At 49.5% G+C, this 14134-nt stretch overlaps 3 protein-coding genes across 11 annotated transcripts in view; 1 reads left to right on the plus strand and 2 right to left on the minus strand.

The window, feature by feature from the left end:
- The window catches only part of klc1b (kinesin light chain 1b), a 74297-nt gene extending 73672 nt beyond the window's left edge, over positions 1–625 (minus strand). For all 3 annotated transcript variants that reach the window (XM_059982545.1, XM_059982544.1, XM_059982546.1), the window contains exon 1: positions 486–625. The gene's annotated coding sequence lies outside the window, so the exon portion shown is untranslated. The remainder of the gene's footprint in view (positions 1–485) is intronic.
- mrpl2 (mitochondrial ribosomal protein L2) lies at positions 593–10348 on the plus strand. Its single transcript, XM_059982548.1, has 7 exons — positions 593–733; positions 6332–6621; positions 8539–8680; positions 9044–9159; positions 9650–9760; positions 9938–10011; positions 10091–10348. Exons 2-7 carry the CDS (start codon positions 6363–6365, stop codon positions 10301–10303), a joined length of 915 nt encoding a protein of 304 aa, XP_059838531.1. The 5' UTR covers positions 593–733; positions 6332–6362; the 3' UTR covers positions 10304–10348.
- Positions 10349–12614: 2266 nt separating this feature from the next.
- zmp:0000000755 (phosphofurin acidic cluster sorting protein 1) overlaps positions 12615–14134 on the minus strand; it is a 271437-nt gene continuing 269917 nt past the window's right edge. For all 7 annotated transcript variants that reach the window (XM_059982538.1, XM_059982536.1, XM_059982535.1 and 4 more), the window contains one exon: positions 12615–12996. In XM_059982538.1, coding sequence (XP_059838521.1) covers positions 12881–12996 — 116 coding nt within the window. In that variant the 3' untranslated portion in view covers positions 12615–12880. The remainder of the gene's footprint in view (positions 12997–14134) is intronic.

The following is a 14134-nucleotide window of genomic DNA, read 5'->3' on the forward strand; positions in this document are numbered from 1 at the left end:
TAGAGGCTTGCAAACCGTTGGAATTTTCTGGACTGGCTGCCCTTGGCAGTTTGACAGTCAATAGGTGAACCGCACCCCCGTTGACAGTGCAAGATTTGGTGGTGATCAGGGTATTTATTGATTGCAAGCACAGCTGGAAGGCGGCTCTGTGGGTGGGGATAGTCAATGCATTTACATCACCCCATCCCTGATCAGGACCCCACTGCTGGCTGGGCCGAGGGTACCGGCTGCTGGAAGTCGGTCGGTCGTCCTCCTTTGTTTGAGGTGTGACTCCAGTCACTGGCGACATCTCCCTGTGACATCTACTGACCTGTTTACCAGACCCCCTGCTACTGCACCCACACAACCCGGGATCTGCTGGCTGGGGCCACCTCCCTCCCCGCATCGGTGGCCCGGGACCGGCCGGCCGGCCGCTCGGTGAGCCGGGTCCGGGGATGTGCTACTCCCATCCGAAACAGAGACCCGCCCCGACACCCCAGCCCTACCCGCCGAGAGCTGCGTGAGCGGCCGGACACTGCCTCGCTCTCTTTCCGGAGGTCCGCGATCGGGCGACGCTCCCTCCCTCCGCTCGCTGTTGTTTTCTCCGCGGATCCTTTAAATTCAAGGTGGCGGACGGTCGGCTCCCAGGCGGCGCCGCGGCCCTCCAGGTGACGTCACCCAATAGGCGGGGTTTGGTCTGTGACAAGCAACGCTCGAGACTGGAAGTGACGTAGCGGCGGCGCCGGTTGACCGGGTAAGTGTCCTTTTAGCGCGCTCCTTCTCATAACGTACCCTGAATCTTCCCTCATGTTGTCTATCTCCCTTCCCCCATACCTCACACTGCCCCCAAACATTTCCTCCCCTCACCCACTACCTCACACTCCTCCTCGTGCATTTCACCTCACCTCCACCACTCTCCACATACCTCACACTCCTCCTCGTGCATTTCACCTCACCTCCACCACTCTCCACATACCTCATCTTCCATACATCCCCATCAGAAATTTGGAAGACTTCCTATTTAAAATGATCCATAATTGTGAAAACCCTCCTCAGTCCTCCCTCCTTCCTGCTGAAGGGATTGATGGTACTCCTGCTGTAGCTGATGGGGTGGGTGTGGAGGGGAAAATACTGGGGGACAATGAGTCGGTGAGCCTTACTCTTTGCTTTTCAATCCAGAGTATGGATCATATGACTAATGTCCTCTCAGATGGACACATCGAGGATCTGTAAGTCCTTCTATTCTGATCTGTAAGACATTAACTGACAGCACAGCCTCCTGGAGTATCTGAATCGGGTTTAAAATGGCATATGTCTTAAAGTTTCGTGTTTTGTGGCACAGCATAATTTGTTAAAAACCTGTTAATAATAATAAGGCTTGTCCTGGTTGATAGTCCTTTTTGAGGCATTGCCTTTTGAAGGTGCATTGATGCTGGGGAGGCTAGAGTCATCAGGGAGCTTGGAACTTCCAGCAGTGTTTTCCAATCCTGTGCAGTGCCCACTCCTACCCCACCCCCCCGTACCCGGTACTGATGCAAACAGTTTGAATGTTCTCCACGGTACATCTGTAGAAATTTGCAAGAATCTTTGGTGACATAAAATCTCCTCTAACTCCTAATGAAATATAGCCACAGCTGTACCTTCTTTGTAATTGAATCAATATGTTGGGCCCAGGATAGATCTTCAAGATGTTGACATCTAGCAACTCGAAACTGTTCACCTTTTCCTCTGCTGATCTCTCAGTGGGGACTGGTATGTGTTCCCCCAACTTCACCATCCTGAAGTCCACAATCAATTTGTCTTACTGACGTTGAGTTCTCCTGTGCATCTCCTCGTCACCATCTGAAATTCTACCAACTAAAATTGTGTCGTTGGCAAGTTTATAGATGGGGTTTGAGCTCTACCTGGCTGCACAGTCATGGGTGTAGAGAGAGTGGAGCAGTAGGTGGGCACACATCCTTGAGGTGAGCCAGTGCTGATCGTCAGTATTGAGAAGATTTTATTTCTAATCTGCATAAACTGGTCTCCTGGTGAGGAAGTCAAGGATCCACTTGCAAAGGGAGGTACAGAGGCTCAGGTTTTGGAGCTTGTTGATTAGTACTGAGGATATAATTGTGTTAAACAATGATCTGTAGTCAGTAAACAGTCACCTGATGTAGGTATTACTATTATCCAGATGATCAAGGCAGAGTGGAGAGCCTCTGATGGTCACTGAGGCAGCACACCCTGCTCTTGTTGGGCACAGCTATGATTGTTGCCCTTTTGAAGCAGGTGGGAACATCCAACAGCAGCAGTGAGAAATTGAAGAGGTCCTTGAAGACTCTGGTCAGCTGATTGGCACAGGTTTTCAGAGCCCTACCAGGTACACCACCAGGGGCTGATGTCTTGTGAGAGTTCAGCCTTGAAAGATGGTCTGAAGCCTCTGAAATGTAGATCACAGAGTCACCAGATGCTGCAGGGATTCACATAGGCATAGTTTTATTCTCCCTTTCAAAATAAGCATAAGAGACGTTGAGCTCATCTGGGAGTAAAGCATCCCAGCCTTTCATATTAGCTTTCCCTTTGCAGGAAGTAATGGCCTGCAAAATCTGCCGGAGCTGACATGCATCCGATTCCATCTCTAACCTCAATTTTTTCACTCTTAAAATGCCTATGGGTTGTACCTGGACTTTGTGTGTAGTTCTGGATCACTGATCTTGAGTGTCACAGATTTAGCCCTCATCAGTCTATGAATCTCCTGGTTCATCCACGGCTTCTGGCTTGGGTATGTCCAGCATATTCTTGAAGTCATGCGCTTGTCCACACAGGTCTTGATGAAGTTGATGACAACTGTGGCATATTCATTCAGATTCAAAGATGAATCTCTGAATATTCCTGATAAGATGAGCTTCTCCACTCTGTCACTGAAATCTTTGAGTTGAGAGAGTCTGGACTTGCCCTGGAGGAACAGACAGTCTCCAGACGATCTCTTGGGTGGAATAAATCTCTTGATTATGGCAGTTTACAGGATGAGTTGACTCAGCCCTGTGGGGGCTGGATGGCCTGAGCCTGCTTTAAGTTTACAACACTGCACCTGTTCCTGTAGAATCTGAGGAAGTTTATCAGTACCCTAATCTCCGAGCGGAGGGGTAAGGTCAGCAATTGGTGACTCCTCTCACTGTTGAATGTGCATGGACATAGTATCATGGGTTTGTGCAGCTTGGATCTTCAGATCCACCGGTCCATCCTGACAAGGTACTGCCAAAGACCCTTGCCCCCCCCCCCCCCCAATCCCTGTACTATTCCGAATGTCATCATTGTACCTGCCTCAATTCCATTTTCTCACCACCTTCTGTGTGGAAAAAGTAGCCCTTCAGATCCTCCTTGTCCTTGTGTCTTTCTCCTCTCGCCCTCTTGCTATGCTCTCTGTGTTTAGACACCCCTTCCTGATGAAAAGACTATGACCATACACTTTACCCAAGCCCCTCATGATTTTATAATGTTACTTCCTAGCCTCTTTCTCTCCGGGGGAAAAAACCCCAGCTATCCTGTCTCTCAAGTCGTGTTCTGTAACAGATGAACAACTGGTACGTAGAAGTGCTGTATCTGGCAGGAAAATCTCTGAAAGCCTTGTGCCCCTCTAGGATACCATTGTCTGCATTACAAGGTCAGGGTGGACGCATGTCTGGTCAGCTCAGTCCTGGAGAAGGCCTTTGATAGCGTATCACGATGGATTGACTATTCTCTCCCAAAGGGGCTTTGGAGAGGGAATCAGGGTATTGATCCAACTTCTCTACACAGATGTCAGTAACCAAACCCAAATTGATGAGGAGAAAACACAGAAATTCCCCACCATAGCTGGAGTAAGGGAGGGTTTCTTTCTCCCCCTTTAGTTAACGTGTAGTACCAAGCCCATAGTAACCCTGATTCTCATTCTATCTGCCATGTCTGTGTTAACTGTGCCAGCACCTGCTCCCAGTATTGCAGAGGTTGGGCCTGGTTTCATTCCATTCTGTTGGACTTTGCTGCACCACCTGCATTTTGTAGAAAGCTTCTGAGGGGACAAAAACTTTTTCAACAAAAGTCAATCAGGTAGTGTTCAGCACAGAATGTTCTGGAGGCCCTGTGGGAGGAGACTGTGTATCTGTTAGATGGCTCCACAAGCAGACTCCATTCATTTGGGATAACGCCTCATCACTTGACCTTTCAAAGAAGCGCTAAGATGTTGCATGGCTGTTGGTGAGAAGGGGCCCTCTATTATATTCTTCCAAAATCACCACCTACTGTCCCAGAGGAGGCTGCAGTACAGGTGGGACAGTCTATTACCTCATCACTGGGTTAGCCAGAATGTCTGGAGAGCAATCCATTGGTCTTCATCGAGGTTTGCTCTGAGCAGCTGCATTACAAGGACTAAATAAGGTGGATGTGGAGAGGATGTTTCCTATGGTGGAGGTATCCAGAACTAGAGGGCATATCCTCGGAATTGAGGGGAGCCCTTTTAGAACATGGGTGAGGAGGGACTTCTTTAGGCAGAGCGGTGGATCTGTGCAATGCTCTGCCACAGACTGAGGTGGAGGCCAAGTCCATGGGAATATTTAAGTTGATAGTTTCCTAATCAGTCAGGGCATCAAAGGATATGTCAAGAAAGCAGGGATTGAGTGGGATCCAGGATCAGCCATGATGGAATGGTGGAGCAGACTCAATGGGCTGAATGGCCTAATTCTGCCTGTCTCATGGTCTAAGGGACTTTGATCTACGGGATGTTCTCTGGTACGCAAACTGAGAGATTAACTGGCTGCTGGAAAATCATCTACTCACTGAACAACCTCCCCCCCCCGCCGCCCTTTGGTCTGCCTGACATGTTGGCCCTCCAGTGTAAGGTGATATCAGTAATGAATGCTGCCAACTGGCATGTTTCTGGAGGCAGAAGCACATGCTGAGGAAAGCACTGATGTTTAGTACCGGCATTGCAAAAGCTCTATGGGAAGGCCCACCCTCGATATGGAAGGTGTGAAAAGAGCCTTGTGTGGCAATGGAATTTGTGAGAGAGAAGTTTATGTTGTGGGGTTTCACCTTGAAACAATGTAGAATGAGGTACTGGTGCTCTGTTCAGTACCTGATTCGATATCAGTGAATATCGTCGTCTGTACTCTGACATGTCAGAGTACGGTGGTGCATGTCATTCACAGAATAAACGGACAGGATCTCTGTACCCACATCCACCCCACCAGCTTCTGATATTTCTGTCCTGGTCCTTTGGTCTGTGACTAGGACAAAGAAGTGGGCAAGAAAGTCATTGTGGATACTAACCACCCAGTAAGCTGCCTTTTCCAAAACCTTCCTCCTGGATCGTGCTGTAGGGCAATCAAAACAAACATTCATGCCATCTTAAAATTTTCTTCTCTCAGGCAGTTAATTTGATCAACCATTCTAGTTAACCCCTATTACCATTCACTGGACTGTACACACTTTAAACAACCTTTTTATAAAGCTGTTTACATTGTAATTACTTGCTGGTATATATGTACATTTTGACCAATAACTTTATTTTCTATATAATTCTTTATAATTTTTGGATACTGTTGCTTTTTGTTGCATGTCACACCAACACACCATAGCAAATTCCTAATCCATGTGAATATGAATGGCGAATAAAGTTGATCTTTGATTCTTGGGCATTCCCAAATTGTGTCTCTCCACCATCGGCAGCGATTCCTTTGGCAGCCCGACTCCCGAGTTCTTGCAGCCGTGGCTTTGTTCACCTCATTTGGTTGGGCCTCAGTTTGACAGTTAGTCTGGGCTTGATTAGATGTGAGTAGTTACTGCCTGAGACCAGGACCCCCTCTACCCCCACACCGCTCTATCAGAATGCATCATGACAACTGCTCCGACTGAAATTTCAGTTGTGCACGTGGCTCAACGCATCATGGAAAACAGCCCATATAACTGGACCCCCTCCCAACCCTGGATATTTCCTCTTTTTCCACTCCCCATACCCTCCCACCTCACATTGGGAGGGGGGTACAAATACCTGATAGCAGGAACCACCAGGCTGAAATACAGCTTCTGTCCCAATGTTATAAGACTATTGAACAGCCCCCGGCGTGTAAAATGGACCCTTGACTTCAAAATCTACCTGGTTATGACCTTGCACCTGTTGTCTGACTGCATTGCACTTTCTCTGTGATGGTATTCTGCATTTTGATACTTTTTCTCCGTACTACCTCAATGACCTGTTGTAATGAAATTATCTGTATGGATGGCATGCAAGATAGTTTTTCACTGTACCTTGGTACATAGGATGGAAAACAATTCCCCAGCAGTCTGTACTGGACCAGAACTCCCATCCTTACTGTTGCTGTTGTCTCTGCAGCTCTGATCTAGGCCTCTCCTGGCCCGATGCCATGGCTCTAGCTGGGCTGGTGAAAGGATTGGCAGGCCTGTCTGTGTCCCCGGTACCCCGGCTTACCACCCAGCTGACAGTGGAATGGCTGCGATCACTGGGACGGTACCTTCGGGAGGTGCCTCTTGCCTCTCTACAGTCACAGCGAGGGATTCACTGCTCGAGCGCCTTGGACAACAATAGGCGTGACTGGAAACAGCGCAGCAAGTACACAGTTCGTCCCATCGGCATGAAGAAGACCGGTGGCCGGGACCACACCGGTACGTGTGCTGGGGTAAAGGTCGGTTGGACACTGGGCCATTCAATTACCTTGCTTGTAATCCATCCCCCACCCGGGTCCAAATCTCCAGCCCTCCTCTCCCTCAGGTTTCCATTACCCAGGTTCCTGTTCTCCCCACCTGATGCTTCACCTTCCCACCCCTCCATACTGTGTACCTGTCTCTTCCCTTCCTGCTCCCTGCATTCTCGCCTCCCAGATACTGGGGACAGGTCAGTGTATGTGGGTCTCCCAATCTCCCCAGTGACACAGTGGGTGGGGTGTAGGGGACCTCCAGCTCTCCCTGGAGATGTGGGGGTGGGGATGTTTCTGACAGCCATTCTCCCTGGTGATGATGTGGCTGGGGTGAGGGAGAGGGATGATTGTTTATCTCCCTGGTGACACGATGAGTGTGTGTGGGGGGGGGGGGGGTGCAGAGAGTGATGTGTTTGGGATTGGTGATTGGGTGGGTGGAGGGTGTGTGTAGGACTCCCAGTCTCCAGTGACAGGACAGGCTGTAGCTGCTCTATGCAGGGACTGTTTATCCCAGCTGTGACTGTGTTGCAGGGACTGGGGTGAGGCCAAGAGTTTATCCCAGCTGAGACTGTGTTGTAGGGACTGGGGTGAGGCTGAGTTTATCCCAGCTGAGACTGTGTTGTAGGGACTGGGGTGAGGCCAAGAGTTTATCCCAGCTGTGACTGTGTTGCAGGGACTGGGGTGAGGCCGAGAGTTTATCCCAGCTGTGACTGTGTTGCAGGGACTGGGGTGAGGCCAAGAGTTTATCCCAGCTGAGACTGTGTTGCAGGGACTGGGGTGAGGCCGAGTTTATCCCAGCTGAGACTGTGTTGCAGGGACTGGGGTGAGGCCGAGTTTATCCCAGCTGAGACTGTGTTGCAGGGACTGGGGTGAGGCCGAGTTTATCCCAGCTGTGACTGTGTTGTAGGGACTGGGGTGAGGCCGAGTTTATCCCAGCTGTGACTGTGTTGCAGGGACTGGGGTGAGGCCGAGTTTATCCCAGCTGAGACTGTGTTGCAGGGACTGGGGTGAGGCCGAGTTTATCCCAGCTGAGACTGTGTTGCAGGGACTGCGGTGAGGCCGAGTTTATCCCAGCTGAGACTGTGTTGTAGGGACTGGGGTGAGGCCGAGTTTATCCCAGCTGAGACTGTGTTGTAGGGACTGGGGTGAGGCCAAGAGTTTATCCCAGCTGAGACTGTGTTGTAGGGACTGCGGTGAGGCCGAGTTTATCCCAGCTGAGACTGTGTTGCAGGGACTGGGGTGAGGCCAAGAGTTTATCCCAGCTGAGACTGTGTTGCAGGGACTGGGGTGAGGCCGAGTTTATCCCAGCTGAGACTGTGTTGTAGGGACTGCGGTGAGGCCGAGTTTATCCCAGCTGAGACTGTGTTGTAGGGACTGGGGTGAGGCCGAGTTTATCCCAGCTGTGACTGTGTTGCAGGGACTGGGGTGAGGCCGAGTTTATCCCAGCTGAGACTGTGTTGTAGGGACTGGGGTGAGGCCGAGTTTATCCCAGCTGAGACTGTGTTGTAGGGACTGCGGTGAGGCCGAGTTTATCCCAGCTGAGACTGTGTTGCAGGGACTGGGGTGAGGCCGAGTTTATCCCAGCTGAGACTGTGTTGTAGGGACTGCGGTGAGGCCGAGTTTATCCCAGCTGAGACTGTGTTGCAGGGACTGGGGTGAGGCCAAGAGTTTATCCCAGCTGAGACTGTGTTGTAGGGACTGGGGTGAGGCCGAGTTTATCCCAGCTGAGACTGTGTTGTAGGGACTGGGGTGAGGCCAAGAATTTATCCCAGCTGAGACTGTGTTGTAGGGACTGGGGTGAGGCCAAGAGTTTATCCCAGCTGAGACTGTGTTGCAGGGACTGGGGTGAGGCCAAGAGTTTATCCCAGCTGTGACTGTGTTGCAGGGAAGGTACGAGTTCACGGGATTGGCGGGGGGCACAAACAGCGCTACCGGATGATTGATTTCCAGCGATTGCGCTACCAGCCCGGGGCCGAGGGGCAGTCCTTCGAGGAGAAAGTGCTGGAGGTCCGCTATGACCCCTGCAGGTTTGTTACTGCGGGCTGAGGGTACTTGACTGGAGAGGGACGGAGGGAGTAAAGGTTGTGATGGAGGACCAGGGTGGGTATGTGGGTTGGAGGAGGGAGGTGCATGGCGGGGTCAGTGAGGATAGGAAGTCAGAATTTGATGGGAGGAGATGACACTCTGTAACAGTCCAGATGTGTTTGGATACTGCTCAGTGGGTTCAGGATGGGACACGGTTCAGAAGGTTGGCTGGGGTAGACTGTTCATTGGGTTGGGCTTGATGGTGGAGGGAGTTGGGATGGCATATTGTTCAGAGGGGGGTTGGGTTGGGGGCAGTTAGGCTGGGACGGTCTGCTCAGAGGGTTGATAAAGCTGTCCTCTGCTAGATCAGCAGATATTGCCCTGCTGGCTGGAGGGGCCCGTAAGAGGTGGATCATCGCCACAGAGAACATGCAACCTGGAGACCTGCTGAAGACTTCAGGCCACATCGGCAGGATGGCTGGTGAGTGTTTGGGCCAAGCCCCTTCCAGTGATAGGGTCAGAGCACAGGGCAAGGATCTAGTCCCTGTACTGGGTGTTGTACAGGCTGGATCACTGCTTGTGCATTGAGCATCGAGGATTGAAAAGGGTGGGTGTGGGGAGAAACTTTCCTTCCATGGGTGGATTGAGAACCAGGAGCCAGTATTTAAAATGGAGGTGAGACAATGATTTTCTCAGCAGTTGTAACTTGGTGGAACTTGCAGTACTTCTTCAAGGAAGCAGATGTTTTGAATATTTCTATGGCAGAGGCAGATGATTCTTATAATAAATGAGAAGGTTAAGAGTGATCATGGGTTGAGAGTGCGGGTGAGGTTACACTTGATCAGCTATGATCAAGGGGTAAAACAGAGTGCTTAGTGGGTGGTGAAAACTAGGTGCCAGATGTATTGGGAGGGAAGGGGGACAGATGTAGGAAAGTATAAGTGCATTGATGGGACCTGATATTTCCACAGTGTCGGCCCGTGAGGGAGATGCCCATTCACTTGGAGCCCTACCCGTGGGGACGTTGGTAAACAACCTGGAGCTGAAGCCTGGACGGGGTGCCCAATATATCCGGGCTGCAGGTCAGTGTCAGCAATCAATCTCCCCACACCCCTACCCTCCATTCAGACCCACAAACACAGCCCTCTTTGTACCTGCTCCACCCATTCCCAGTACCTTGCTCTGTCCTCTTCCCCTCTCTGTACTATCACCAGTAGCCCGGCCTGCGATATCTCACTGGCAGCTGTTCTCTCCTACAGGGACCTGTGGACTCTTGCTGAGGAAGGTTAATGGAACGGCCATAGTCCAGCTGCCTTCCAAGCGCCACGTTCAGGTAAAATTACCTCCCCCTCCCCTTTACCTCACCCTGCTCCGCCTCCCTTCTCTCACATACTCCTTCTCTCTCTCTGCAGGTTCTGGAGACCTGTGTGGCCACGGTGGGTCGAGTCTCCAATGTTGCCCATAATAAGCGGGTGATTGGAAAGGCGGGTCGGAACCGCTGGCTGGGCAAGCGGCCAAGCAGTGGTCTGTGGCAGAGGAAGGGTGGTTGGGCAGGCAGGAAGATCCGGCCCATTCCTCCCATGAAGAGCTATGTGCAGCTGCCTGTGCGGGGGTCTGTGGGCTGAGCGGGGGAGTGGCCACCACCCCACAAATAAACTGGTTCACCAGAATCCCCTGTCTGTCTGTGTGAGGGGTAGGGCTAAGGGTGGTGGATGAAGAGGTCCCACACATGTACACTGACCCCTCACTGAGGGATAGGTCTCACATATGCACTAACCCACAATGGGGGACTGGAACTGCACACTGACACTAACTCTCAGTGGAGAATGTGTCCCACACACACTGACACTCACTGAGAAATAGGTGTCTCTCTCGTACACGTACGTACGCGCGCACACACCCTCTCATTGCACGCACGCAAACTCAAAGATCCAAATTTACAAGTAATGAGTTTACTTTCTTGGCTACATCATTTGAGCCAACTGTTGCGTACAATCATGTTCTTACACCAGTCCCCTTGCACGGAACTGAGTCCTGAGGGAACTATTTCAATTTGTGGAGCCTATGAAATCAGTGACCAGTTTGGATTTTTTTTTAAGAGTGGTAAGTATATTCTTGTTGTAAATAGTTGAAGTTAAACCTCCTGTGGATTATCTGAATTGAGCCCAGCACTGTGAATGTACCCACTCCTCGGAGGAGTTATTGCAGAATGAAACCCAGAAAAAGGGAATGCAACAATTTTTCGGACACCTGGCTCGTGCCACCTCAATTTTGAGGGTCTGTAGTTGATGCCCTGAGAAGACCTTCAGTTCCAGGGATGGTGCTCTTGTGCGATAAGAGGCGATGAAGCAGATCGAACTGTGCTCCCTCATGTTTACAGGTACAGGATTGACTTATCGAGTCTGACATATACTGACTGTACCTGGACTCCAGAGATCCCAGAGCTGTGGAACACTGCACATCTAACACCACTGATGCAGGAGGATGGGAAGGAGAACCAGTTGGTCTCAAATCAATCTGTGGGACAAAGCTGAAGCAAGAAGATATGACAATTGAAAAGTCAGCATGATTTTATGCAAGGGAAACTGACAAAATTGTTGAGTTGTCTGTGGATGGAACATGTACTCATGAAAGGGAACGAGTGGATGTGTTTGAGTTTCCAGAAGATATTAAATGCCAATTTAAAGATATTGCACAATGTAACAGCTCATACAGCTGAGGTAACATATGGGCCCAGAGAGGGGTCTGGCTAATGGAAAAGGACAATGGGATGAACAACTGATTTTCAGCCTGATGATCAGTAACTCACTGGGTACCACAGAAAAGATCCAGGGCCTCCTTTGGCTTGTCATTTTGGCCCAGATTTCTTTTGTGTTAGTATAGTCTGACCTGGTGAGCAGGTCTCATAGCTTTGCTATTGGAAACACATCATATGATCCCAATGACTTCTCATATATTAACCAATCTGGTCTTCCTCCCATCAGATATCTTTCATTTGTTAAACCCACCCCTCCTTCCCCCAATGTTTCTGCACTGAAACCTGGTTTTCGGTCTGCAGAAGGCTCTTGGATGTGAAGCATTGATAGTTCCCCTCTCCATGGAAGATGCCTGACCTGTTAAAGGGTTTCTGGGATTATCTGTTAAATTTCAGATCCTGAGCATTGGTAGATTTTGATTCTCACAAAATTAATTGTCTATTTTAGCAAGTAAGTAAGAATTTTTATAAGAGTTGGCTTTTGTCCCATATGTAAGGTTTTGGAGCCATTTTACAGGGGCTGTGGTGAGGCCACACCTTAAGAATTGAGTACAGTTGTGTAAGGAAGGATGAGATTGTGTTGTCGGCAGTGGGAGCGGGTTCACTGGGTTGATGAACGAAAGAGGCTGAAACTCAGTGGAGTTTAGAAGATTGAGAGTGGGTCTTATTGTGAGGGAAGCTGACAAAATGGGTGTTAAGAGGCTGCTACCCGAGTAGGGTATTTGGAACCGGGGGCACAGGTTCAGTTCATTTCAGATGGAAATGAAGAATTTTTCCCCTCTGGAATTCTCTCTGCCCAGAAGGAGTGGAGGTTGAGTCAGTGATTTAGTCATTGTAGAGACTTACAGATATTTAAATTATAAGGGAGTTGAGGGGAGTGGGGAAAGATTGGATCAGCTGTGGTCTGAATGAATAGTGGTGCAAGCTCCAGGGGTCAATGCTCTTCTTTGCTGGGGTTGTAAAAATATTCCAACCATTCTGGACAGTGGTTGTGGGGTATTTGCCAGCTAAGTGGCTTTGGTGGGCTGAAAATATTTGCTTTCTACGTAATCCTGTTGGAGAGTGGTGCCTTGCTCTGCAGACCAACTGCCAGTGGGGAAAATGGGTTGCTTTTGATGTGGATGGTAATACAGAAAGGTGTGGTTCGTGTTGGCCCTGTGTTTCATTCACCAGATCCACCCTGCAGCAGGGAGATACAACTCCCAACACTTTTATTTCAAAGTTACAAATTCATGTCTTCGACAACCTTTTGGAAAGTGCACGTGAGAGAGCTGTCAGAGCCCTTGTAGTCTGTAATCCATGTAGAGGAAGTGTTCTTAAATTAAAAAAAACATCAACTCTTCCCACCGGCAATTAAATAAAAAAAAAAGAGCTGAGTGCCGGGGTGGGAGTTTTTCCACAGGAACCGGTCAGGCAGTGGGGTGCAGAGTCTGATCCACATCTAGTGTCACGCTGTCTTGGAGTAGCCGAATATTCCCACAGGGAAGTACTTGACATGAGTGGGCCACTGAGCAGCCAGCTGGAAGAATTTCACATCATTCCACTCCACGCCATCTATCGACACTGGAACAGAGGGTGTGAGGTTAGATAAAAACTGGCACAGGGAAGGACACTTTCATGCTGGACAATGTGAGAATGGCACATCAGATTTGGGAAAGGAGGTACAGAGGTGAGCAAAGCTCAGAGTCCTGGGCTTTAGGCACATGAGGATGGAGATGATGGTGGTCAGTATAAAGAAGTGCAGTACACACCAGCTCTGCCAGGGCAGGAGGAGCCTGGCTCAGTCATTAGGCAAGGTATAGAAGTGGGTGGGCAGGGGTTCTAGAGTTCAGGGGCAGGCTGCATGTGGTGGGATAGATCAAAGATAATGATCACGGCTTTATTAAGGGAAGATACTGTCTATGCTGGGTGGTCGGGATGGAGATAACTAGCAAAGGAAGTGAGGTGTGAAGCACCCCTTCCCTCCATTAGCCTGCAGGTCACTCTTGGGCAAGCTGCTTAGCCCCCGATCAGGGTTATATGAAGCCATGGGAATAGGTGGTGTATATCATAAGTCTAGGTTATGTGACCAATGATACTGGACAGGCAATCTCTGAAAAGTATTGAGAATAGCTGGGGTCACCCGTCTTGTAAAGACCTTGCCCAGAAGGTAGCAATAGCAAACCATTTCTGCAGAAAAATTTGCCAAGAACAATCATGGTCGTGGAAAGACCGTGATGCCCACGTCATACAGCACAGCACATAATGAACAAACTGAATATGCAATTTGACTGGATTACGCAAAGAATATTAGAACATATTGATAAGAGTATTGGTGAGGCATTTGACAAGATCCCACATGGGAGGCTGGTCTATGGCAAGTCGGAAAAGTGGATCCAAAATTGCCTAGTAATAGGAGGGAGCTATATAGTTATACAGTATGGAAACGGGCACTTTGGCTCAATTCATCCGTATCAACCAAGATCCAAACTAGTCCATTTTGCCTCCATTAGGCCCATATTCCTCTAAAGCAGGGGTTCCCAGTCTGGGCTCCATGGACCCCTTGGTTAATGGTATTGGTCCTTGGTGTGAAAAAGGTTGGAAACCCCTGCTCTAAAGTTTGCTTGTCATCTGGCTTTACAATCAAGCCAGAAGTAAAGATTTGGGGTATTACTGATTCTGTGCTAAATTTCAAATTTCTTAATATTATTAAGACTGCATC

This window comes from Hypanus sabinus, chromosome 10 (assembly GCF_030144855.1).
Source record: "Hypanus sabinus isolate sHypSab1 chromosome 10, sHypSab1.hap1, whole genome shotgun sequence".
In the NCBI taxonomy this organism is placed as follows: Eukaryota; Metazoa; Chordata; class Chondrichthyes; order Myliobatiformes; family Dasyatidae; genus Hypanus; species Hypanus sabinus.

Bases quoted from the DNA above. Each gene is read 5' to 3' on its own strand.
- mrpl2 (XM_059982548.1), top strand. From the start codon at position 6,363: ATGGCTCTAGCTGGGCTGGTGAAAGGATTGGCAGGCCTGTCTGTGTCC. The intron at 6,622-8,538 runs GTACGTGTGCTG...ACTGTGTTGCAG, and splicing joins CGGTGGCCGGGACCACACCG to GGAAGGTACGAGTTCACGGG. The intron at 9,160-9,649 runs GTGAGTGTTTGG...ATATTTCCACAG, and splicing joins CCACATCGGCAGGATGGCTG to TGTCGGCCCGTGAGGGAGAT.